The sequence below is a fragment of the Diadema antillarum genome, unplaced genomic scaffold (genome assembly GCF_040938485.1).
Source record: "Diadema antillarum isolate AM-2024a unplaced genomic scaffold, OU_Dant_1.0 seq00001189_RagTag, whole genome shotgun sequence".
In the NCBI taxonomy this organism is placed as follows: domain Eukaryota; kingdom Metazoa; phylum Echinodermata; class Echinoidea; order Diadematoida; family Diadematidae; genus Diadema; species Diadema antillarum.
Genome location: NW_027271987.1, coordinates 650,602 through 675,185, shown reverse-complemented (window position 1 = coordinate 675,185; position 24,584 = coordinate 650,602). Strand labels below are relative to the sequence as shown.

General features: G+C 38.3%; 1 protein-coding gene across 1 annotated transcript; it reads left to right on the top strand.

Annotated features, from left to right (window-relative positions):
• The first annotated feature begins 1,349 nt into the window (after window positions 1–1,349).
• Window positions 1,350–23,708, top strand: LOC139744551 (solute carrier family 15 member 4-like). The gene is made up of 10 exons (XM_071654986.1): window positions 1,350–1,704; window positions 4,007–4,217; window positions 10,851–11,203; window positions 12,157–12,367; window positions 16,061–16,230; window positions 17,469–17,869; window positions 19,501–19,675; window positions 22,166–22,366; window positions 22,931–23,062; window positions 23,542–23,708. Exons 1-10 carry the CDS (start codon window positions 1,350–1,352, stop codon window positions 23,706–23,708), a joined length of 2,376 nt encoding a protein of 791 aa, XP_071511087.1.
• Window positions 23,709–24,584: the final 876 nt, after the last annotated feature.

Genomic DNA, 24,584 nt, shown 5'->3' with positions numbered 1-24,584 from the left:
AAGGGGAAGGCTAGTAACTGATCAGTGGGAATTAGTGGAAATGCTGGGAGATGATTGTTCCAATCCTTATGGGATTCATTCAAGAGTACATTGTATATCTACTGTTGTGTGAAAATGATTTGCTTCAGAACGGTCTCATATTCAAGTAATGTGCAGATTAATGCTCCGTCACTGACCAGGGACGCTAACCTGGAAGCATTAAACTGCACATTACTTGAATATGAGACCATTCTGAAGCAAATCATTTTCACACAACAATAGATATACAATGAACTCTTGAATAAATCCCATAAGGATAGGAACAATCATCTCCCAGCATTTCCACTGATTCCCACTGATCAGTTACTAGCCTTCCCCTTTAACATTTACGAATCTAAGCATATACACGTTTTTATGCACGTAATTGACAAACAGACTAATACATGGTAATATTAAAGCAATATAACGAATGACAAAATAAACGAATACGCACGTGCGTAGACACACACATGCATACATACATACACACATACATACATACGTATGATGTAATTGCACTTTCAGCCACAGCTACCCTAGTGCTGATTTCAAATGTATCCTTAAAAAATACGTACATCATAATTATGACAATATGGTCACAAAACCACTCTGATAATATGAAGTTTGCTTTCCTTCGTGGAGGTATACTCTATTTCTTTAGTTTTATGGAAATCATTTCTAACCTTTGACTTATATCTCTGTTACGTGGAGACAGAATGACGGATTCTTTGTATGTTACAAATGATATCACAAACAACCAGATCGTATAAATCGAGAGGCAGAGAAATGTCTCGAGTGTATGCTAACGAAAGAGGCAAAGCGCTTAAAAGATGATGAGATCATAAATGTTATTATGTTTTGAGTGATCTTAATTCTTTTAGTGACGTTAGATTTACAAGGTGCTTATCATTCTTTCAACGAAGCAAAGATGACTATACCGATGGCGTATAGTATAGACAGTTACCTAATTGTATAATTCTGTCATAAGCTTGCCTCTAAACTATACATGGAGCGAAGCTATGCCGCCTATCATATTCTGATGGTACCAGCAGATTCTGATAGACAAGCTTGCCGAATTGCCGAAGCAGATCTCAGGTATAAACACTGTTACTTCGTAAGGAAGACATCAAAGCTGTTCGTTCGAATTTGCTGGATGGATCCCATAAAGGATAATAAATCTTTTCATTTAGCATTGCGTCCAGGCACAAAACATTAGAAGCTGAAAGTGAAGTTAGAGCTGATTAGAGAATAACGTAGTGCATTACCACTATAGGCTCCTATCAGGTATTTGTTGTCTTTGCCTCGTTTGTGGAATTATTATTCATTTGAGAATGGCTACGTACGACTCTGTGCAGTCAACTACAGACGATACGTCTGCAGGACCATCGCTGACTCACGCCGGGGAGGCAAGTCCTGAGTGCAGAGAGCCGTCTTCCCGTGACATTGCTTTGTTCCTTTGCATCGCTACTGCAGACTTCGTGGAGAAGATCATTTACTATGGAATCGTGGTGAACCTCGTCCTGTACTGTACCAACGACCTGGCTTACTCGAGTGCCGATGCTGCTGTGTTCAGTCTCGTCTTCACAGGAACCAACTATGTCCTGACAAGTCTTGGCGGATGGATAGCTGATGGTTACCTGGGGATGTACAATGCAATTTATTTAGGACTTCTGATTTGTCTTGTCGGTAAATTTGCACTGCTTTCCTCTCAATAATTAGACAACAATGTCGATTATATCAGTGATTAATTTTTTCGCTAAACAATCTGTCATAAATTATGCCCACCTTTGACATTAACTCGATCTTATTGCATTTTATCACGGAGTCTTGCCATCAGATTAGTTGCTCGCGTGACCAGACTTCATTCATGTTCTTTGATTCTGCACTGAAATGGTATATGACCATTTTCCATACATTTTGAGCATTTTATTGTTGTTTGCTGTTGTCCAAATGGAAAACCCCTTAACGGAAAAAAAAAGAGAGAAGTGTTTCCGAAACAGTTATCTGTCTATGTAAAGGGCTTGAAATGGGGTTCGATGAGGCAAACGAGGTCACCATTTTGACCTTTTACCACCACGTTTTGTCTATGAGATTTCTCCGCGTCCTGGTATTGCACTTTCTGTATGTATTGTCTACTAAACGACTTTGTCACCGACTGACAGAGGGACTTCTGTAATTGTGTCTCTTGTCAGATATTCACTCGCTGCTTGGTCAAGATATTGGTATCATATACTTAAAGAGTAGTGCCCCTTGTTTTCTATAACTTTGTTGATCAATTTGACTCCACTTTCATGGGTGTTCAGGTAGTTCCGCCAAAGCAAGCCAATCCTTTGAACTCCCATTATTCATCACCATTCAACAGCTACAAGCAAAATGTAGATTTGCTCAACTGACACTGGCGCTGTTCCGTTTGGCCTGCGATCCCTTGTTGAAATCGAATGCTGGCTTAGTTAGGTCCGTCTGCGGGTGTGCCAGTCTTCGAATAGGATGATGCCCAATACACATTTGCAAATAGTGCAAAAACAGCTTTTGTCGTCTCATTGTTTCATCAAATAATGTCTAAAGAAGATTCCAAGATCTGAAATGCCTTGAAGTTTGAGATATTCAGGGAATTAATCAGTAGTTGGAGGAGCTGTTCGGACGATACGTCGTAAAGCGTCGTAGCGCCTTGCTAATATGAAATAACAGAAAAAGCGAATATCACTATATTAAATGCCGGATGTCAAACAAGAAAGTAACGAGATTTGAATGTTTGACATGTTTTCAAGAACCAGCTCTGTGTATTATTGGTCTAAATTATATACTAGCCAGATGAGATGATATCCCATAACTCTCACTCTACTCTGTACATGAAATAGCCGCTGAGCTCCTCTTTACAATCATTATTCTGATATGATAGCCATAATCTGGTCCTGATGATTTAATTCAAGAAAGAAGGAATTCAGTGACGAGTTATTACAATGGAAGACTTATGAGTTGATATCACTATTACTTCGTATAATTTTCCATGGCGATTGTCGCCAATAAATAGTACATTTTGTATGTTATCATTTGGAACAATAATAAGCAACAATTTTCATACTTTTGTATTTATTGTTCCATATTTCACATTTTTGTACAAATTTTACATTCAATTTGATTTCGAAAAAATCAGTCGAACACAACAGCCTATTAGTGATGGAATTAAACATAGAGATAATGTGAAATATGGGGAACCTACTCAAAAGCAAAAGCTTGTAAGATGTAGACTCCATAATTATAGTTACGAAAAATGACGAAACATACAAGAATACATTATATCTTTTTTTTTGGAATGAGCAAAATATAATATAACGTTCATAATTAAGCTTAAGTTATATAATGCAAAATAAAGTGGCAATTCAATCAAACAAACAATAATGTAATCACCCGAGAGAGGCACCATTGTGAAAACGCAGAGATATCTATTATGTTTAAATGTTATCAAGGTAAACTTAAGGGCTTGATGGCAACCGAACAGAATCAATCTCATTCCAGGATGCAGAGCCAGTAGAGGTTATTGTCTCAAGGGCTAGAACTACGAACAGAGGAAAATTGATAAGATTTGTTGTGTCTTTTACGGTAAGTGTGGATATCACTGTTTTTAGTAAAACCTTGAGGTAATGTAATTTCATTATACTACGAAGTTTGGCAATACTCCAACATGATACAATTACTTCATATCAGGTTCTGATAACATTTCTACAGACCTATTCTTTGATATTGTTCCATTTAGCATATTCAGGGTGAATAATTTATGTGGTGAATCTTCATTCTTCTTTCAGTGTTGTATCGAGGCATATTTTAGATGTCTTGTGAAGTACTAAACTTAAAGGATTTCAAGGATCTTGTCATGTCTATATACGTCAAAATCGGCCGTTACTTTAATCAAGTTCGCCCAGTACCTCCTTGGTTTATGTTACAATATAAGTGCGATAATCACTATACTTGGTTTGATTTTGTCTGGCAGGTACCGCTATGTTACCCCTCATCGCATACGATTGGTCGGCTGCCTACGGCCCAGCGTACGGCTTCTCTCTGCAGACCAAGAGAAACTTCTTCATCCTGACGCTTGCCATAGTCAATGTGGGGACATCACCCATCAAGGCGTGTACAGGACCATACGCTGGGATCCAGATGGAGGAATTCGGAGTCAGAACCATACAAGCCATCTATCATTGGTAAGTGGAGTTATTGGTGAGAAGACAATTACGAACACTCTTATTTTTTGAGGACTAATAATTCTTATTTCTCAGCCAGAAAGGGTAGCACGGAAGTGATACAATAAAATGCAATCGGATCATTTATATAGCGTCCTTACCCAGTCAATGACTGGTTTCACAGCACTTCACAACAAAAATCAGTCACAGATTAGCATTAAAAAGGAAAGTCTTAAGATTCTTCTCGTAGACATCAAGGGATGGAGAAAAGCGGACGACGATGATGATGATGATGATGATGATGATGCCGGTTGGTTGTCAGTCCGTCTTTCCGTCTTCCGTCAGTCCCAGATCTTATTTTTTCTTAAATTCAAGAAGGATATAAAGTACGATGTATTTTCTCGGTGTCTGCATGGAGTCATGCTTTATGGAAGTTAAATGACGTAATTGGGTTTTGGGTCCCAAAAGTGATTGAAATGGAATACGATTTCTTTAAAATCTTAAAGACTCCAAGGTGTCTTTTTTTTTTGGGGGGGGGGTTAAACAAGGCTAGTTTTAGCAAGTTGATTTCTCCACTTTTCATTCTGTACAAGGCATCTGAGCGAGTTTTAACAAGTTCCATCCTTCAGTATCTTCCGTGTATAATAAAACACTATGTCTGTAACTAACGGAGAGTAAGAACTTAGCAAAGAGTCAATACATCACGAAAAGTCAATTACAGTTAGAGTCTTGAGGAATAGACGACAAGTCTGCATTATCTTTGAGGACAACAGCTACACAACAGAAAGAGCATCGGAGAAAATGCAGACAGACAGAGGCTGCGTTTATCAACTCCTTTTCTCGGCAGAAACAGGTTATCCAAACAGCTTTCAAGGAATTTTTACGAGTTGATAAACGCAAAGCTGTTTTGAAAGCCCTTTAGGAAAGCCTTTTACGAAAGGGTGCGTTTATCAACTCTCCTTTCTCGGCAGAAACAGGTTATCCAAACAGCTTTCAAGGAATTTTCACGAGTTGATAAACGCAAAGCTGTTTTGAAAGCCCTTTAGGAAAGCCTTTTCGAAAGCCCGAAATTTGTGACGATCCAAACAGGTTTCCTAAACAGGTTATCAGAAACCTGTTTGTAAAAGCCTTTCGAAGTTGATAAACGCAAAGCTGTTTTGAAAGCCCTTTAGGTCGCCCTACTGCGGTTGCGCAACCATGCGTTTCCAGTTTCTGAAAAGACGCGCGCCACGTAAAGTGCCCACGAGTACGTGTACACAGGTGTATACATACAGCTGTGTGTAATGCACGCATATGCTTGGAACAAGGAGGTGTTTCTCTCACCAATAAGGTTTGAGAAATAGAGTAACAACAGTCTCATTCCCTTTGATCCCATGTCTCATGCCGCCACTCAGAAATATTTGAAGTATGTGCTAAACTGGAGCTACCTCACAGATAGGAAGACAATTGATTCATGTGGCATTGTATCATGACTCGTCACTCTCAAAGGAAGATATGTCTTTATGATGGTAATTGCTTTTCGCCGTCCCGTCTTAGAAAACAAGCGGCACATTAATAGTACAGGCAGTCAGGGCTTTGGAAAGGGCTCTCGAAAGGGCTATGGAAAGGGCTATGAAAAGGGCTATCGAAAGTTGATAAACGCAGCCGACGAAAACAAGCGGCACATTAATAGTACAGGGAGCAGACAGGGCTTTCGAAAGGGCTATGGAAAGGGCTATGGAAAGGGCTATGGAAAGGGCTATCGAAAGGGCTATCGAAAGGGCTTTCGAAAGTCGTTTAAACTGGGGAAAGTTGATAAACGCAGCCTATAGACAGGGATAAACAATGATACATAGTAAGAAATTGAAGAATACATATTTTGGTGCAACTGAAGAAGAAAATATGATCTTCCACAAATAAAGACTGGTGAGTGTCATTTTCTTCTCATTATTATTCTTTTCTTCATCACCATCTTCTTCTTCTTCTTCTTCTTCTTCTCTCTCTCTCTCTCTCTCTCTCTCTCTCTTTTCTCTATCAATCAGTGACATTATTGAGTTTAGCATTAGGTAACTCTTAATACCGTAGTAGAAATAATTATATCAAAAATTGTTGAGGAATTCTGATGCATTCAAAGTGCCACAGAACTGAGCTATTATTGCTCCTTTGTAGTTTTAGAATCATTGGCGGTACAGCAGTAAGCATCTTGGAAGTCTTGATAATTGAGGATGACCCACACAAGGGCAATCAGGAAAAACCTACTCACTGGCATTCCTTATTCATTCTGTGTTATTCCAGAAATACATCCATGAGTGTGAGCTCCCTGATGAGTTGTTTCATTTTGTGGTCAACAAACAAGCTTGTGAATGGGATGCCTGGTAGGGTGACCATGGCATTTCTTGCCATTGCGAGACTTTTCCTTGTTTGTCTTCATTCTCTCGAGGCAGCATCAAGTTTTTGAAGATCATCTTTAATCGTATCAATGCTTGCTTTTGTACAAATGTTTAATAACTGGGATTAAATATAACTATTAACGAGGTTCCACGACACAAGGTAATGTTTTGCCTGAGAGGCAAAAACAAACCACATACCCGCTTGGCTATCATGGGACGTGGGATGTAACGCTTACACGCTTGCCCACACTTATGGGAAGTGGTATGGGACCCCTTCCCCCCCCCCCCCCCCTCACGCAGTTTTTGCCCCTCAGGATGGCTTGAGGACGTCATTGGAACCTCGCCCTTACAGTCTGAATTTATAGCGTCTATTTTGAATTAAGAGATGGCTGTCGTTCTGCGTGACCTGAAAATGAATTCGGTCTTAGGACAATTTTGGCAAATTCATCTAAGGCGCTTACCGCAGTATATTACATGTTTTTCTATGGCCACCATCTTGAATTTGAAGATGGTGACCCATCTAGTGATCCACAATAGGAAATAGCTGTACTGGAACGTTGGACTCCACAAGCATGTGCATTACTGAAAATTTGATGCTCCTACAATAATTGCAACATGAGATATGGATAAAAACGCTATGGCGGCCATTTTGAATTTCAAGATGGCAGCCTAGAAATTGTCGAATCAAAACAATCCATAATATCAGAAAATGATATATCAGAGTGTCTGACATCACAACTATGCATTTCGCACCAAATTTGAAGCTTCTACAATGCTCACTTAATGAGATATGGATAAAAATACAGTTTGCTATGGCGGCCATTTTGAAATTCAAAATGGCGGCTGAAGACGTGGTCGGAAAAATGGAACCAAAGTTTTTGGGATTCAACACCCCCAAATTGACAAAGTTAGCCAAAAAAATCAATTTTGGCACAAAAATCTCACGGGATTACATAGTAGCCTCTACTATTACGGTAATCATAGTCACATAACAAACCCACGGAAAAGTTTGTGCTGAAAGTATTACTAACCATTTGCAGATGAAACAGAAACCCAGCTTTACTACTTCAAAATAGTTCTAAAATGTGAGTTAGGGATAGAAACACACCAATGTTAAAATGTATCGTTATGATAAGTGTTAAGTATTGTTAAATGTACAAAATGTGAACATTAGTTGCAATAAAATTGTTTCTAGAATAAACCCTCTAGAGTTACGGGTTATTGAGAAAAAATATTGATATCTCATTATATATTGTGCTTTATTGCAATTTTTGGTAGGATATGTGACACTACTGATCTACTCGTGTGCATCGAAATGCGATAATTTTGAACATTCTTAAATCACTGCTCTCAATGGTTATACATCTGTAGTACCTTTAAAGGTCGGGTAAAATGGCGATAGATGGAAGAGCTAGAAAATGATGTGACTCACATTTTAATATATCTGCACAAAAGTCAGGTCTGTGCGTACTGAATAGTATTGGATATGTGATAGCAGAAGCGAGAGTTACAGTATACCTGAGCTTGTGAATTTAGAGTACGGCTCGTTATAGAGGGAGCTGCGATTGTACAGCTAGATACGGCACTGACAGCCACCAGTGCCGTATTTTGAGACAGCCACAAGTCACATGAGATATGCCGCAGTCTGATGATTGTCACATGTCTACTGAAATCCAGTGTTTTTTGGCAAGCGCAATGTTATGAATAATAAATCCATGTTCATTATTAACACTTGCTTTTGTTTTGTTTTTTTCATGAGTTGATGGCGTTATTGAACAAACTGTGAGAGACTGACGTTGTAGAGGCTGAGTAACGGACAACAAATTTCACATTTATCGTAATTCATGACTGTATAGATGTTGATTGGATCTGGAAATACAGGAAAGGCACTTTGAACAGCATGTCACTGCGAAAAACTGGAGAGGAAGATATAAATCATAGAAATGAACGCTTACCAGCGGTGATTTTTTTCCTTTTTTTTTACGATAATGGTAAAGAGTTTATGAAAAACCATACGCATGTGTGAAAGTTGGTATAGGGTTAATGCTTTCTGCAAGTGAGAAATAATATTGACATAGGCTACGATGATACAGTTGTGGTTTGAATTAATTATTTCACATGATCAGAACGCCGGTAAGGTTAAACGTTGTCACGTTGGGATATACGCATTGGTCCGGAATTCGTCAGTGCAGTCTGTTGGTATCAGTAAGTTCGTATATGAAGTATATCACACTTAGTCAATCCAACGACAGTTCAGAAATTGAGATTAACCTTTTTTTGAACTAGTTTATGTCCTGCACAATGCCATGAGAAAACAGCAAAGGAATTCTCTTCGGAATTACGATTCACGCATGTTTGTTTGTTTTTTCAGCTCAAACATGATATTATTTTCGGTATAATTCCCAAAGTCTAAGCTTCACGCTGAAACCTATTTTGTTTGCCATTATTGTTCTTCCTGTTTTCAGGTTACGAGTCGATTTCTGCTTCCCATGTTTACTGGTTTGTATAGTGATTTGGAGCCAAATGACCACTGTCCCGGTGTACATCGGCAGAGGGCGTAATGTAATTTGACGTGCCGTGCAGTACACTGTATGTAGGACCTACTGTGCGATGACGACAGAAAAGTAGTTACGGTTTGCAACTAGGACTTTCACCTTGTGGTATATTGTGCGTTGGTGGACGTCTTCAGAGGAGTCCCATCATAACAAGACTGAAACATTGCACAGGAATTCAGGACCTGAATATAAGAAAGACCCAAAGTCCATGTGAGAAAATTTGAAAATCATTAAGAAACAGCCAATATTATGATTATTTTGTATTTTTCAGTTATAGCAGTGTTAATGTACATAAGTTGAAATGTAAACCAGTTATTCAAATGGTTATCTGCAATTGCATTCGGGGGTCCCGAATATAATAGCCAGATTTGTATTTGGGCTGTTTTTATATTCAAGCAATCGATTATTCTTCCCAGAGGAATCATGTTGTGACACCGTTGATCCAACATTACCATGAAAAAAGTGTCCACTCTCAGAGCGAGCGTATGTCCAGTCACTGATGTTAAAGGAATAGGGCCTACTTCTTTGGTCCTATATGCAGTTTTATCCTTGTTGTGCTTATTACACTTCATCTAGAAGTCTCACTCACCAGGAACAGATTCTTTCATTAATGGACTAGAAAAATATTACATTGCCTTGAGAGATAGGCCAGAGACAATGGTACAGAGTTTGTTTGTTAAGTAGGAGAGAAAAGGCATCCAGAATTAGATCCGTTGGAAGAAGTTCATCGCTTTTTCCCCCTACGGAGTATTTATGATACAGAGGAAGATACAAAGGAGTTTCAACCCGCCATCAGCGCCATACATGACAGGATCATGGGAGCGCAATTCAATAGACATGATAATATAGACCTCACTTTGGGGATTTTAGAATCTAACTTGCAGACAAACATGCTTTTATACGATTTTTCAAACTATTCATTATGCTTCTGTAAGCTTAATCAACGGCAGTCCGGCATTGATGGGCCGCGAGCCGGGGTCGCGCGCGAGAAGGCGAAAGGAAGGGGGGGGGGGGCGGTCCAGAGTGTAGCATCTCTATCTCCCATTCCCCAACCCCTCCCCAACCCCAACACACATACACACTATTGGCCCATTTCCGATGGTTCCGCCCCGAGATTGTTCGCATCGAGAAAGAAGGGGGTGGGGAAAAGTGTGGAGGAAACATTGCCCTCGACCCAACGACTTGCTAACCCTCATACACCCCACCTCCCCCCCCCCCACACACACACACATAAATACTAAAAATCGTGCACCCCAAGATCAGATGGCGGATGATCTTAAAAAAAACAACAACAACAAAAACAATAGTATATATCCGTTGAACCTTTCTCGAGTAATACTTTTTTATTACTAACTTTATTTTGGCTCAACGTAGCAATTATACCGACTTACACAAAAGGTCAAGTTTTAATGGTACCAGCAGTTATCGTCTCATCTCCAGTAATGCCAAAGCAGAATGACTTAAAGGCACGTTGAGGATTCTGAAATGATCATCATGCCATAGCATGTTGCGAGCGCGATTGCTGGATGGATTCTATACCAAAGTAATCAAGGACAGGATTTAAGTGTATTGCATTACGTTCTATTGACAGAACAACCACAAACTAAAAGTCAGCCTCCGAAGTAAGAGTTGAGTGGAAATTTATCGGGATTTTTCGCTTTTGTCTGATCAGGTAGCGAACCATTGCTTTTAGTTTCGCCCTTTTGTGGAATATTCTCCTGCATTTTGAGGATGGCTATGTACAACTCTGTACAGTCAACCACAGACGATACGTCTTCAGGACCGTCGCTGACTCAAGCCAGGGAGATGAGTGAGTCCAGAAAGCCTTCCTCCCGCGATCTTGCTTTGTTCTTTTGCATCGCTGCTGTAAATTTTGTGGAGAAAATTATTTACTACGGCATCGTGGTGAACCTCGTCCTGTATTGTACCAACGACCTGGCTTACTCGAGTGCCTCTGCCGCTGTGTTTAGTCTCGTCTTCACTGGAACCAACTATGTTCTGACGATTCTTGGTGGATGGATAGCTGATGGTTGCCTGGGGATGTACAATGCAATTTATTTGGGACTTCTGATTTGTCTTATAGGTGACGTAAAAAAACTGCCTTCAGTAACGTTCTTAGAAAAGAAATAGCGATGGTTTTTGTCAATTCATAAACATTGACCTACCTTTGACTTTTTAAGATTATTCTGATTTTATTTCATCCTTTCCTTGAAGAACGCCGCGCCGTATATAGCCATAATTTGTTGTGGAAATTATCAAAGGTTTTACTGGTTTGCGAGTAATTCTTTGACTTCAGTATCTAATGTCATACATTTAGATTCTCTAGAAATGACAATCATGATAAACCAGTGACTATGCTTGAGCTTAATCTGCTATTATTAATCCCCAAATCAGTGCCATGAGATCCGTTTTCCCTAGAATGATTGCCATACCCATTGTGACATAAAATGGCATGCCGTATATTGTTTGGTGGTAATTATGAACCATTACAGGACGAATATATACCAGGCCTACACATTGGCGTCGTATCAAGTCCAGTGTCCGAATACTAAAGTAGATCACCAAATTACAACGAAAAGAGGAAAACACGTCAGACTCCTTTGTCAGTTTGTACACCTGGGATGGCCAACTGTAGTATTGTGTTCATAGTAGTCTTTTCAGAACAAAAGCCTAAACCATGAAGTTTCTCATTTTCATCCAAAGCTCTAGTTCTTCAAACAGCCCTTAGTTTTTACTCATTCGCAAAACATGCAAGTAAACATGTTGCATTCAGCGATGCAAAATTAGTGTATTTTGCTTCTTCTTTTTTTTTCAATGAAATCGTTTCCCCTCAAAATAACGTTCACATCCCATTTCTTTTCTCATTGCAATATCTGTCGGTATTTTTTACCTCGATCCAAGTTGATGTATAGGAAAGTCGGAGTATCTTTGTCTAACCACCACGGTGTGATGTTATTGTGAAGGTGTCAGCAAGTGATGACACAGAACAGGAGGTGTTGTTAGGCAAAAAGATCTTGGTTCGATTTTGTCCGACAGGTACCACTATGTTACCCCTCATCGCATACGACTGGTCGGCTGCCTACGGCCCAGCGTACGGCTTCTCTCTGCAGACCAAGAGATATTTCTTCATCCTGACGCTTGCCATAGTCAATGTGGGGACATCACCCATCAAGGCGTGTACGGGACCATACGCTGGAGTCCAGATGGAACAATACGGAATCCGAACCATACAAGCCATCTATCACTGGTAAAAAGGAGAGCAGAGAAAAACAAATCATGTTATATACACGCTTATCCCCCTCACCCCCCCCCCCCTCTTTACAGGCGTTTGTGTTAAAAGTAATGTTCAGGTCTTTTGTAGACTGTAAGCTGTGGTTCCCTCCTATAGCGTCCATCAGATAGCGTAAGAAAATTTCGCAAAAAATGCAGATAAAAATGTCGCAAGACGACATAGCTTATTTCGCTAAATCGACTTCCCGAAAAGTGCATGTCGACATGGCGACTCAGCTTATCTCGCCATGTCGACTTCCAAAAAGACATGTCGACAGCTTTTCAGGAAGTCAACTTGGCGATCGCCATGTCGACGATCGCTTTTATGAAATCGAATTGGCGAGATTATCTGATGCGTCGCCATGTTGACTTATCAAAGTTGAGAAGTCGACAGGGTGAGTTAACATCTTGACATGTCGACATGATAAGAATATTAAGTCGACTTAAAAAAAAGTAACTGGCCTTGTCATCGAGTAAAATTGCACTTAAAAGCTTAACCCGTAGTTTTCGTAGCTTTACATGTCTAAATGTAAGAGTGATAAACGCAAGTCAGGGCCGTGACGGTACAATGAAATCGCCCCATAAGGGTTTCATTGGCTATAGCTTGTGTACAAAATCTTCTCTAGATCTGAATTTTACTGACTCACAGTACGAAATTTATTCTAACGGCTAAATCAATCCTGACTTGAAATGTTTCATGATAACTTTATAAAAAGGATGTGATTGTCGTTTCGTGGTCATTGTTGAATTATCATTGATGATGATGGTTTACAGACTAATGATATAATCATGACAAATGGCACCCTTATCATATCTCATAATGTGGTTGTAACTCATTCACATGAAAACATTTGAAATTGAAGAATTCTCTCATTCTTCTAGATTCAATCAGAATAATCGTTCTTTGCTTTCATCTATAACAATTTGCTGTTCTCTTTAATACCTCACACGGTATATATCGACTCGATTAAGAACGTATACGCACTACTACCAGTTACACCGGTCTATACAAGTATAAGCACAGGACAACAACGAAGGTTCTCCTCTTCCGAGTTTTAATAACGTGCAGGTGTGAATTAAGGGTGATTCTTATGTCCCTTACTTTAAGAAATATCAGTAGCGATGGTGACTGTGAAGAAACGAAAGCAGTGCATACTAGTAAGTTGTTCAGTGTAATTTGTATGGAAAATCGGATACGCCTACTGGAATACAAGCTGCAACATCTGTGCAGAGTTTTACGCCATGGTGTATAATGTACGTGCAATTAAGGGTTGTAGTGGGTGCAGGGGAGCTGATGAAAAGGGATATTCATTTAATCCTAGCGAAACTGAATAGTGCCGAGGAGTATACATGTAGTATGGCAGAGAGCTGGGGGGGGGGGGGGATGAAGAGAAGAGTTGTATGAATTCCTCGACATTTTGAGTGGTATATGCCCGCCCGCGCCTTTATGAGATCAAACAGCAATAACGTTTGGAGGAAATTATGATGTGTGGACATGAGAAAAGTGGTTACGACTTTTGGCTAAGTCGCAAAGCCTGCGCTCTTAAATTTCGTGATTAAATTCTATAAAAGGCCGGGGGGGGGGGGGTATTAAGCTGAGTAAGTTGGTGGTTGACCTGAGTGAGGTCTTTAGTTGACATGCTGTCAATATGTATAGTCACTGATCTCTATGTAGATATCAGTGTGTGTAGTCCTCTGCCCGTATTATGGAGCCATGTTGTTTTCGAGAATTCATCTAGATGGTTTCCTGAACTCTTCTTATGCGTCAATGTTCGATGGTTGTTATGGGGCTGCTGTGTCTTTCAACTTGACTCTATATCCTCCTTTAGTTGTTCCAGGGAGGTGTACCTTCTTTATTGTTTTCACATCTTTTTTCTTGCCTCATATTCTCAACTTCTCAACATAATTATTTTATTTCATTTCTACCTCGTTTCAACTTAACCGACAGAGGCCGCGGAACGGCGTTGCAGCTCAGCACCCCCCCCCCCCACACACACACACACACACTGCACACACACACCATGGGTCTTAAGATAAAACAAACGAAAAGATATGATCAGTGAAAAACTTTTAGCAACAAAATAATGATAATACAAGAGCAAAAGTGTGGAACTTCAAAAGGCACATGCAGCTTGCATTATGCGTAGGCCCTGGAAAATTGGACGCGTGACAAAGCATATGCATAAAATGATTTAGATTTTTTTTTTTAAGTAAAGCCCTGCTTAAAGGGAGAAAGGAAGGAAAAGTAAATGATAAAGGAAGAATAATGGACTATAAAGGTGAAAGTGACAAGGCAACTACGCAAACATAAAGACAATAAGTATTGAGTATAGAGCGTGCAGACACATAGTATGAGAGATAAGACACGGAAGCTGATAGATGAAGGTACCAATAACTGTCTCGAAATGTGATAAAAGCCTGATGCTTGAAAAGGGCATGGTAGAGAGATGGAGAGAGCGTGGAAAGGTGCTACCTCGATTTTGCTATTAGATAATAATCGGATATTAAATTGTTTTATGATATAACGAGTCGGAATAAGTTCATTAAGTTGAGAACAGGTAAACGCTCTTTTTTCACTCATTATTATGCTGGTACAGTAGTTTCCTGTACTTGGTTGTTTGTATGCTGGTATCAGTGCTTCCTCGCAAATTGGATATGCCCGCACACTGACGGTCTGTAAGACAAAGAACGCTATGTGTATTGTGAAGATACTTTGCTTTCGTGCAGATCTAAGTCGCTATCACTATCTCACTTATTCATTGTAACACTTTGGAAAAACAAATAAACAACAGTCGTTTCCCATTATAGCCCATCAGCTAATTGACGAATATACCGTAAATAAAAGGAGAAGCAGAATTCGTATTGTAAACACAGTGAATCGTTGCTCATTCATTTTGCCACTCTAATCCTCTCATTCGCCGCTGTGACGTATTTAGTGAGACTTGTCCCTGTTTGAAAAGCCAGTGGAAGACATTTTAAATGACATCATGTCAGTCAATAGACTGCGTGCTTGACATGATATATGCCATCACCATAGTGAATTTTACCGTAGTTAACAGAAAGATGACTGTAAAGTTGACAACAGACGATGTACCCTCTCACTACAACAGGCCTATAGTGAAGGATACAATGTCGTCTTTCTCCGGAAGGCAAGCGGAAAACTCTCCTTTTCAACTCTTTACACGAATACGATAACCTTCACTATAGGTCTTACTATAACTTACAAAACTTTCATGAAGAAAGTTTGCGAAAAGACACAAATATATCATAGTTATTCTAAACCACTGCTAATTAATACGGTGTTTACAAACTACCAGCCTGTGAATTATTCGGACATGATTATATTATAGACATTAGACCAATATGGACATGTGCGTCTCATGTCTAGTCGTGTGTTTCGATTTGCCTGTTTTGGGCACAAAGAATACTTTTTTAAAAATCATGTTTTCGGTTGATGATTTACCACCTACTATCATTCCACCTCATAATGTCATCACTGAAAAAAAAAGTACAGCCTATTTCCTTTCTAATCAAAGTGATGCCCAACTCTGTCAATCAAATATTTTTCAGCAGTATGGTATAGCTGCGAGGCAGTTATATTATCATGTCCAGAGACATGATTTGATTTTACCTTGATGGCGTTTGTTATTCTGTTTCTGCTTTGATTCAGGATCTATCTGATTGCCGAGTTGGCTCCTCTCTTCAGCTATTCTCTCTTGTCATACATCGAACAGGATTTGTCCTTCACGCTCGGCTTTCTCGTCATGCTCGTCTTCAACGTCGTCGTCATTTTTGTGTTCTGCGCAGGACGAGATTTGTACAAAAACAGACCTACCTCAGGTAATAAATAACATGCGTTACACACATGGAACATTTTCCAAGATGAAATAACCGAAAGTTGTGTCAGAGCTTTACGATATGAGAAGCTACTTTGGCGATTGACACTGACTATTCATGAGTAGTTTGTCATTTCTGGATTAATGATAATTATGGTAACAATAACAACTACAAAAATAATAATAATGATGATGATGTTAATGATGATAATGATAATAAATAGTATTATTGTTATAATTACTTTTATTATTGTGATCATCGTCATAACTTTTTTATAATAAGAATGAAAAATAATAATGATAGGCCTAGTAATAATAATAATAATAATTATTATTATTATTATTATTATTATCATTATTATTATAGTATAATGATAATAATCACAATGATAATGATAATGACAACAGAAATAAGGTAAAGGAGAAAAGAGCAATAACAATGTCTTCCATGTCATCATGCATTTATCCATGCGAACTAGCAACAATCGGAGAAAAATTTGAATTTCCTGTTCAATAAATTTGTCGGAAGAATCAGTCGTTTCGATTGAAGGTTTCATTGCAGAGTCAAGGTCAAAGTTCAGTCTAAGATCAAATTTATTTTCATTTCCATCAAATGAACATAAAAAACTTATTTCAAAAATGTATAAGCGGAACATATTTGTCATAAATGCAAAAACGTAAATTCATTAACAAAATACAAAGGGTTTTATTATTCGCTACACCACGACCGTAGTGATAGAGGAAATATACATTAGGGTTCTTATCATTTGTTAATTACCGACAGGAAATGTCAAGTTTTTGTGTGTTTATATTTATATTATACTTGCTTGGTGTATTTGTCCTATGTATGTGCTCAGGCTGTGTAGTTCGAACTGTCATGGTGATGGTAATAGTGATTGAGAAGATACCACAGGCCTTGTGATGATAATAGCAGCACGACCATCATCATAATAGTCTCCATTGTCATATCGGGATCATTATCATTATCAAGGCAAACGAATTAAGCAAACCAAATCAGGCGAATTTTACACCTGCTCCGTCGGACGCTACTACCATAAATACTATCTCACAACCCTTTGTTATAATTCTGAAGTTACGTGCCATTTCTTTTCTTTTTCTCGTTTTGAGGAGAGGGGAACTTATACTGGCCTGTTTGCACGTTTGTTAATGTATAGCTTGCGTGCCTTGTTAAGTCTCGGACTGTATATGTCTTAGTACTTGCTTGTTTCTTTGTGTCTATAGGAAATAAAACTCTTCGCAGGATATGCCAAATGCTATGGAAGGCAGCAACATACTGTGATTCTGAGTGCTCTCTCTGTTGCTGCTGTGGATCTTCCCAACCGCAACCTCCCCATCAGGGAAGCCGAGTGGCAGCCTCTGAATCGAGTGCGCTGCTGTCGACAGAGGACGGAAAGCCCGAGCACATCGCATTGGTCGAGACAGGAGCTGGACATGCTGGAGAGTCTGGAATCAAGCCTAGTGACGTGGAACCGGGGAATCCCCAGAAGGTCAGTTGTCTAGACCGGCTGAAGGTGGAGCATGGTGGGACATACTCAAGGCAGGAGGTGGAAGAATTGGAGTGGTTTCTTAACACCCTCCTCGTCTTGAGTGTTGTTATACTTTATAACACCATACGCTTCCAGGTGAGTACATGTGTTTTGGCATTGTTACTTTGTAAAGCCTTCATGATCCCAATCAACAGCTAAAACACATACTTTTTGCTACATACCAGGAAAAAAAAAGATATATATAAATAACCCCGCCTTCAGAAATATCTACAAAAAAGTCATATATGCATAATTACATTTAGCCTAAACTGTCTGTACCTAAAGAATGTTCAAGTACATAGCCTGAGTCGGCCAAATTGGTATATTTCCAAACATGAATTGCGTCTTGTGTAAATGAGCCCGTGGACCCCCACAATAATTATCTAAATAATAACAGTACAGTTACAAAATACAGTACAAATGATATAAAAGTATTGCGATGAATGACAAAACAATGATTCAATAGATGCGTTTTGAGCCTAATCTTGAAGGTCTAAGCCATCAACCCCCCCCCCCCCCCCAAAAAAAAAAGGGGGGATCCGCGGTCGAGGCATATTCAATGGCATTTCTCATTTAAGTTCGTTCGTTCGTTCGTATTTTACCTTCCTTCTCATATCGAATCAAATAAGAAATGAATAACATTAATGTGACAAATTCAAACCAAACATAACCAAATGCCAAAGGAGCAATACAAAGCAAAAGTGCAGGTTATACTAAATGCATAGCAAAAATCTTTGTAAAACATTGATAGCTACATAATGATACAAATAAGGCAGTACATTTAGGAGACCGTCAGCATAGGCATAGCTTGACTGGGCTGATGGTCTCATTGGGAAATATAACTTAGGTTTGCCTCTCACAGAAAGTACAGATTTTTTTTTTGTTCTACATTTACTACAATAGTATGCTTTATAGGGAAAAAGAAGATGTGAGTGAGTCCACCTGTGCGAATGCAATAGGTGAGTTGAATGTTTGTGTTGGGGCCATTAATAATTATTCTTCAGTATATCAGTACAATGATACTAATAATTTCAAACCGAAACATAAACAAAATCACATCAATTATTATACCTTACTTTACTAAATATATTGAGTTATAATTGCTTTAAACAAGCTTTAAAAGAAAACAGAGATGTTCGTGTCTTCAGGGAGTCGGGTAAAGCATTCCATGTGTCAGGTCTGTGATGCCTCACTGACCTGTGAGCTATAAGAGATTTTGGATTATGAAGATGAAAATATGTTGAGTGTCTTGTAGGGTAGGAATGAATGTTAGCATTGCAATCGAAAAAGTTTTGAAAGGACTGTTGTAACAAATTTTGCGTGTACTTATACATGAATACAGAAGTTTGAAACTTATGTATATCATCAATTTTTAACACATTTAGCTGCTTAGATAACAGGGTCGTATGCGCTGAGTACGTAGGGTGTGAACATATTCTGATCGCCTTCTTTTGCAATAAAAACAATGAATTTACCTGCATCTTATTACAGTATTGCCCCAAACATTACAATAAGCCATATGAGGGAAAATGAATGCATGAAAGTTGAAATCATGCAATCCGACATGTCACAATTGTCTTCTGTGTATGTGCTAAGTTATTCTTATACTATCATATCTGTATTTGTGCTTGACTTGATTTCTGAACCGCATTTGATTTGATTCAATGGATGATATCGTATATTCTTTCCCATTCACTCCTGCTCGACGTCGCTGACCGTTGCCGTAGTATTCGACCACGTATCTGCTGCAAGCCGAACGTCTCAATCTGGACGGCATTCCCGTTGCGCTCCTCGCCTTGTTCGTTCCCCTGTTCGTGATCATCACCGTGCCGTTAGTCGACCGCGTCGTCTATCCACTCCTTGAAAGATCAGGTGTAAGAGTGTCGATGATCCGGCGGATGGGTGAGTCGAAAGAGTATATCAACGTCAACTGAAAATCATAGTAGACACACCATGCTGTAGGCTATAGTGTAGGCTCACTATTTGAATGACTTCCTCTGTAATGCTAGTATACACTGTCTTATATTAAAAAAAAAGAAAAAGAATCTCCTTGACAGAATAATGCCTGTTTTGTGTGGGTGCTGTTCGTTATGCCGAAGGTTCGTTATTCCGAAGGCTCATTATTCCGAAGGTTCGTTAATCCGAAACACACAAATTCCCTACACCTAAAGGTTCGTTAATCCGAAAATGACAAAGGATTCGTTATTCCGAAGGTTCGTTATTCCGAAGGTTCGTTCATCTGAAATTGAAATAGGGTTCGTTATTCCGAAGGTTCGTTCCATCGAAAATGAAATAGGGTTCGTTATTCCGAAGGTTCGTTGATCCGAAATGATATAGGGTCCGTAACGAACCGTCGGAATAACGAGCTTTGTTTCATTTTCGGATTAAAGAATCTTCGGAATAGCGAACCTTACTTCATTTTAGGATTAATGAACCTTCGGAATAACAAACCTCTTCACATTGTCGGATTAACGAACCTTCGGAATAACGAATCTTCGGAATAACGAACCTTCGGAATAACGAACCTTCGGAATAACGAGCTGTAACCGTTTTGTGTACCTCCATAGATTTCGGGATCAAATGAGAAATATTAGAATAAGAAACTGACTTCCTTTGCCATTATACTATATTGACCAACCAGAAAATTGCCATGTCTTATTACATTGATCTACATCAGGAAGTAGATATCAAAACAGATATATATATATCATCATTCATTGCAAAAGAGTAACATCGAAAAACAAAATGATGTACCTCACATTGACCTTCGAAGGCCGACTTTCAGTAAAAGATGCACGTTCACAGTATTTTTGAAACATTTCATTCATATGTGTTTCACGTTTTAATTCGAATGCGATACAAAAGATCGGCTTTGCTGGTATAGGTCATATTGACGACCTACAAGTAGTTTATCGGTCCGAGCACCCTTGAAATAGACTATATAGTCGACCTGGTCGATAAAGGAGTGTTTATGTCTTCCGTTAAAGTTGTGTGCTAGAAGGGAAATGTAATGAAACTCTAGCCTAATTGTTTTGGAAACTTGACGAGACGCGAAGTAGTTCATTGTTAATCATCTTCTGGTATGTCGATAAGCCGACATACACTGTAATGTGTCCTTGTCAGAAACAAAGAATCAGACAAATATTTTAGAAAATAACTAACCGGTTTTTTTTTATCATACCAGGTATATAAAGATTATCTGTCTATATCCTATATACGGAAATATACATGCATATAGATGTAAATATGTTGAGATTTCACATATTGGTTCCACAGAGATATTAAAGAACAAACAGGTGACGCATTTTTTTTGGCCAGTAAAGTATACATGTTTATTTGATTAAAATTGCTTCCTCGGAAACTGCATCAAAACAAACGAAAAACTTCATGTATGTATATGTATGTATGTATGTGTGTGTGTATAAGTGTATTTAGAGGGAGACACACACACAGAGACACAGAGAGATGGGGTCATCTGACATGATGTTAATTAAGAACTGCACAAGCCCGTGACTCTACGTATTAAATCTATATCTATACGTCCATACATTTTTTACTGGTCTCACTTTCACATCTCGTGTGTAAGTATCGTTCTTCTGACTGTTCGAGAATTTTCATAGACGTATAATAAATCTTGTATCATTCAAGAGAAGATATACCAACACTTTTATTCGGAACAAGAATAAACCTCGTCGATTCCTTTAATCTCATTGTCGTTATGTTAGAATTTTATAGATTGTGATTATCATACTATAAATGTAATATTGGTTTTTTTTCCTATTGTGTTGTCAAATACACATTTTGTCTTTTTCACATATGATATGATGAACTGCACCTATATGTTCCGGTCTTTAAAACTTTGCAAAAATCGCTGAATTTCATGTATTTCCTTGAAGAAATACAGAATAGAATCGAACTGAACTGAACCTACATGTTTCGGTCCTTTAAACTTTGCAAAAATCGTGGAATTCCTGTAAATGATTGTTTTGAGTTTTCCGTGTACAGATGTGTTCAGTCTGTGATTACTGTCTTCGTTGTCTAATTTCGTTCAAACTTTCGGAATTAAAATATTCAATTTTCAATTGAGAGTATAAGTTGTGCTTCAAACCAATGTATTATTCTTGCTTGTGTTATTTGTATACTTTAATTAGAAATGATTTATGTTTGTATGTCAATAGTTGAAATCAATAAAACATATGAATTAAAAAAAAACTTTTTGTCTAAGTACGTTTAAAGAGATAGGCGAGGCTTGGAAAATTCCGTTTAAAGTTGACGACAACGATTATTCATCTTGCGTAAATGATCTATTAACGAGCAAATGATAAAATATGTATAAATAGATGTACAAACTTCATTACAATAAGTTACATACAATCTGACTTTCTCTCCCAGCTTGTGGACTGGTGTGCGCCTTTCTTTCAATCCTGTCGGCCCTCATCGTGGAGATTGTCCGGAAACAAATTCTGTCTAACGGCGGAAGTTTCGACCAGGTCATCTCTGGCACGGTCTTTCGTGCATCCACACTGTCAATATATGCTCAGATTCCTCAGTACATGTTTATTGGGATTGGAGACGTCTTCATTCTCATCACCGGTAATTTGCTTGTATTCAATTCATTTCATTTCAATTCAATTCAATTTAATTCAATTCAATTCAATTCAATTCAATTCAATTCAATTCAATTTAATTCAATTTAATTCAATTCAATTCAATTTGATTAAATCAAATTCAATTCAATTTAATTCAATTCAATTCAAAATACTTTTATTTATTTCCATTATGATATCTTTAACATCAAAACACAAGGGGTCCATTTCGAACACCCTCTATCCTTTTTGTTTTCTAAGAAATTAGTTGCCTTCATTCCCGGGCTTCATACGAGTTAGACAATGTTGGTGTAGAGTTACACAGTTAACATTGGCTAAGAAAGAATGTTCAACATTCATACTAGTGTGCACTCCTTATGAGAATGCAAAGACAGCGGAATTCTGCGTCACGTTATGTAAACCAAGTAAACCAAGTAAAAAATCAAGTTTATAAAGAATTGATTGTCATTCACGGTGGTGAGCTCAATCTTGTTGGGATTTGCTCTTTAGCATGTTTTGGGGTTTTTAACTGTTTTCTCTTTGTTTGTTTTTTTTTTCTGTTAATCAACAGGTCTAGAATTTGCTTTCTCGCAGTCACCTAAATCGCTTCAGGCTTTTATAACGGGTATCTACCTCTTCTACAATGGAATTGGGAGTTACGTCGGTTCTCTGCTCATTACCATTGCAAACGCAGTATCGGCAGGTGAGTCAACCCAAGGAGGTTAATACCTTCTCGGTCGGTCAACCCATCACCACACTGCAATAAGATCGAGTTAAACTCGTTCTCTAGGACAATCGTTTTCATCTCTTCAACTTTTCCTCAATTTTCCCAGTATAAACTACTTACCATAGAGAGGAGGACATTATAAATGACACCATCATTGAATGTAACTATTGTATATTATTGATAAATATCATTCTTAAGGTCGGGTCTTTCTGCTTCATTGCCATCTCAAAGCATATCGTAAAATGTTGTGAGCGTGTTATGTTGTTTTGTTTTATTTTGATTTCTTATTCCTAGACATATCACGCGACATGTCGCATACAACATTTAGGGGAAAAAAACTAACTTCGCATACCTTAAATTTAATTTTGTAATCTCGTATATTTTCTGTTCCTTTCTCATCAGTTATGGAATCTTTGCTTACCACTGCGATATGTCATTGTCCGTATTTTCCTCAGGAAATGAGTGGATTCCGAATGATATCAACAAAGGACATCTGGAATACTACTTCGGTCTTCTCATAGTGGTCAACTTCTTCAACATGGCGTTCCTCTATTGCATCACAAGAAACTATAAATACGTCACTCAGTATGAAACCAACAATGAAAATGAAGATCAATGCTGATGTACTGTAGTTCATATCATACTGCGTATAGGCTATGATAGACTGTATGTCAGTTATAGTTTTGAAATATTCGTGAAGCTTTGCAACCTCTTACCTCTTATATATCTGAATTAGAGTATTTTCTTTAAAGGACAATTTCGGACCAGTTGAAATAAAGAGTAAAGTTTCATAAGTACAACAGCGAATATTCGATCAAAATTGGATCAAAATAATGGGAGTTATGATATTCTGAAGTTTTGCTAATTATTGCAAAACGGCCGAGATGAATATGCAGATGAGTGAGCTGATCATGTCTTCATCTCGTATAATTTTTTTTTAATCGTGTAACAAAACTGACGGAAAGTCAATATTCTGCTATGCAAAAATGTAAATGCGAATATTTCTGGCTAAACACCTTCAAAATGACGATTAGTCAGATCATTAGGGTTTTAGACTGGGGTATAATAAACACACACACAAACACACACAAACAAACAAACGGGGAAAAAAATCAAGATTTCGTGTGCAGACTACTTTAGTGTATGGCAAGTTGACTTGTTTCAACTTGTCCGGGATGTCGAGAAAAGTGCTTAAATATTCCATCTGTGGCATTTTGTTTTGTTTTGTTTTTCTTTTTTTCTGATGAGATTGTGCTCAGTGCAAGTATTATTAAACGCACTGTGTTGCCGTTCAGCATAAACACCAACATTTCTGATGTTTTCGCCAATTCAAATGCTGGATTTGAATCCTTGAAAAGATGAATTATGATTATCCTTTTCTGCAATCTTTAATATTTAATCTGCTCTATTCATTGTCTGTCGTTTTGCTTCCCTTTATAGTGACTGTGCAACATTGTTGTGAAAGCTGTAAAAGAATGAGCGAACAAAGCGTACGGGG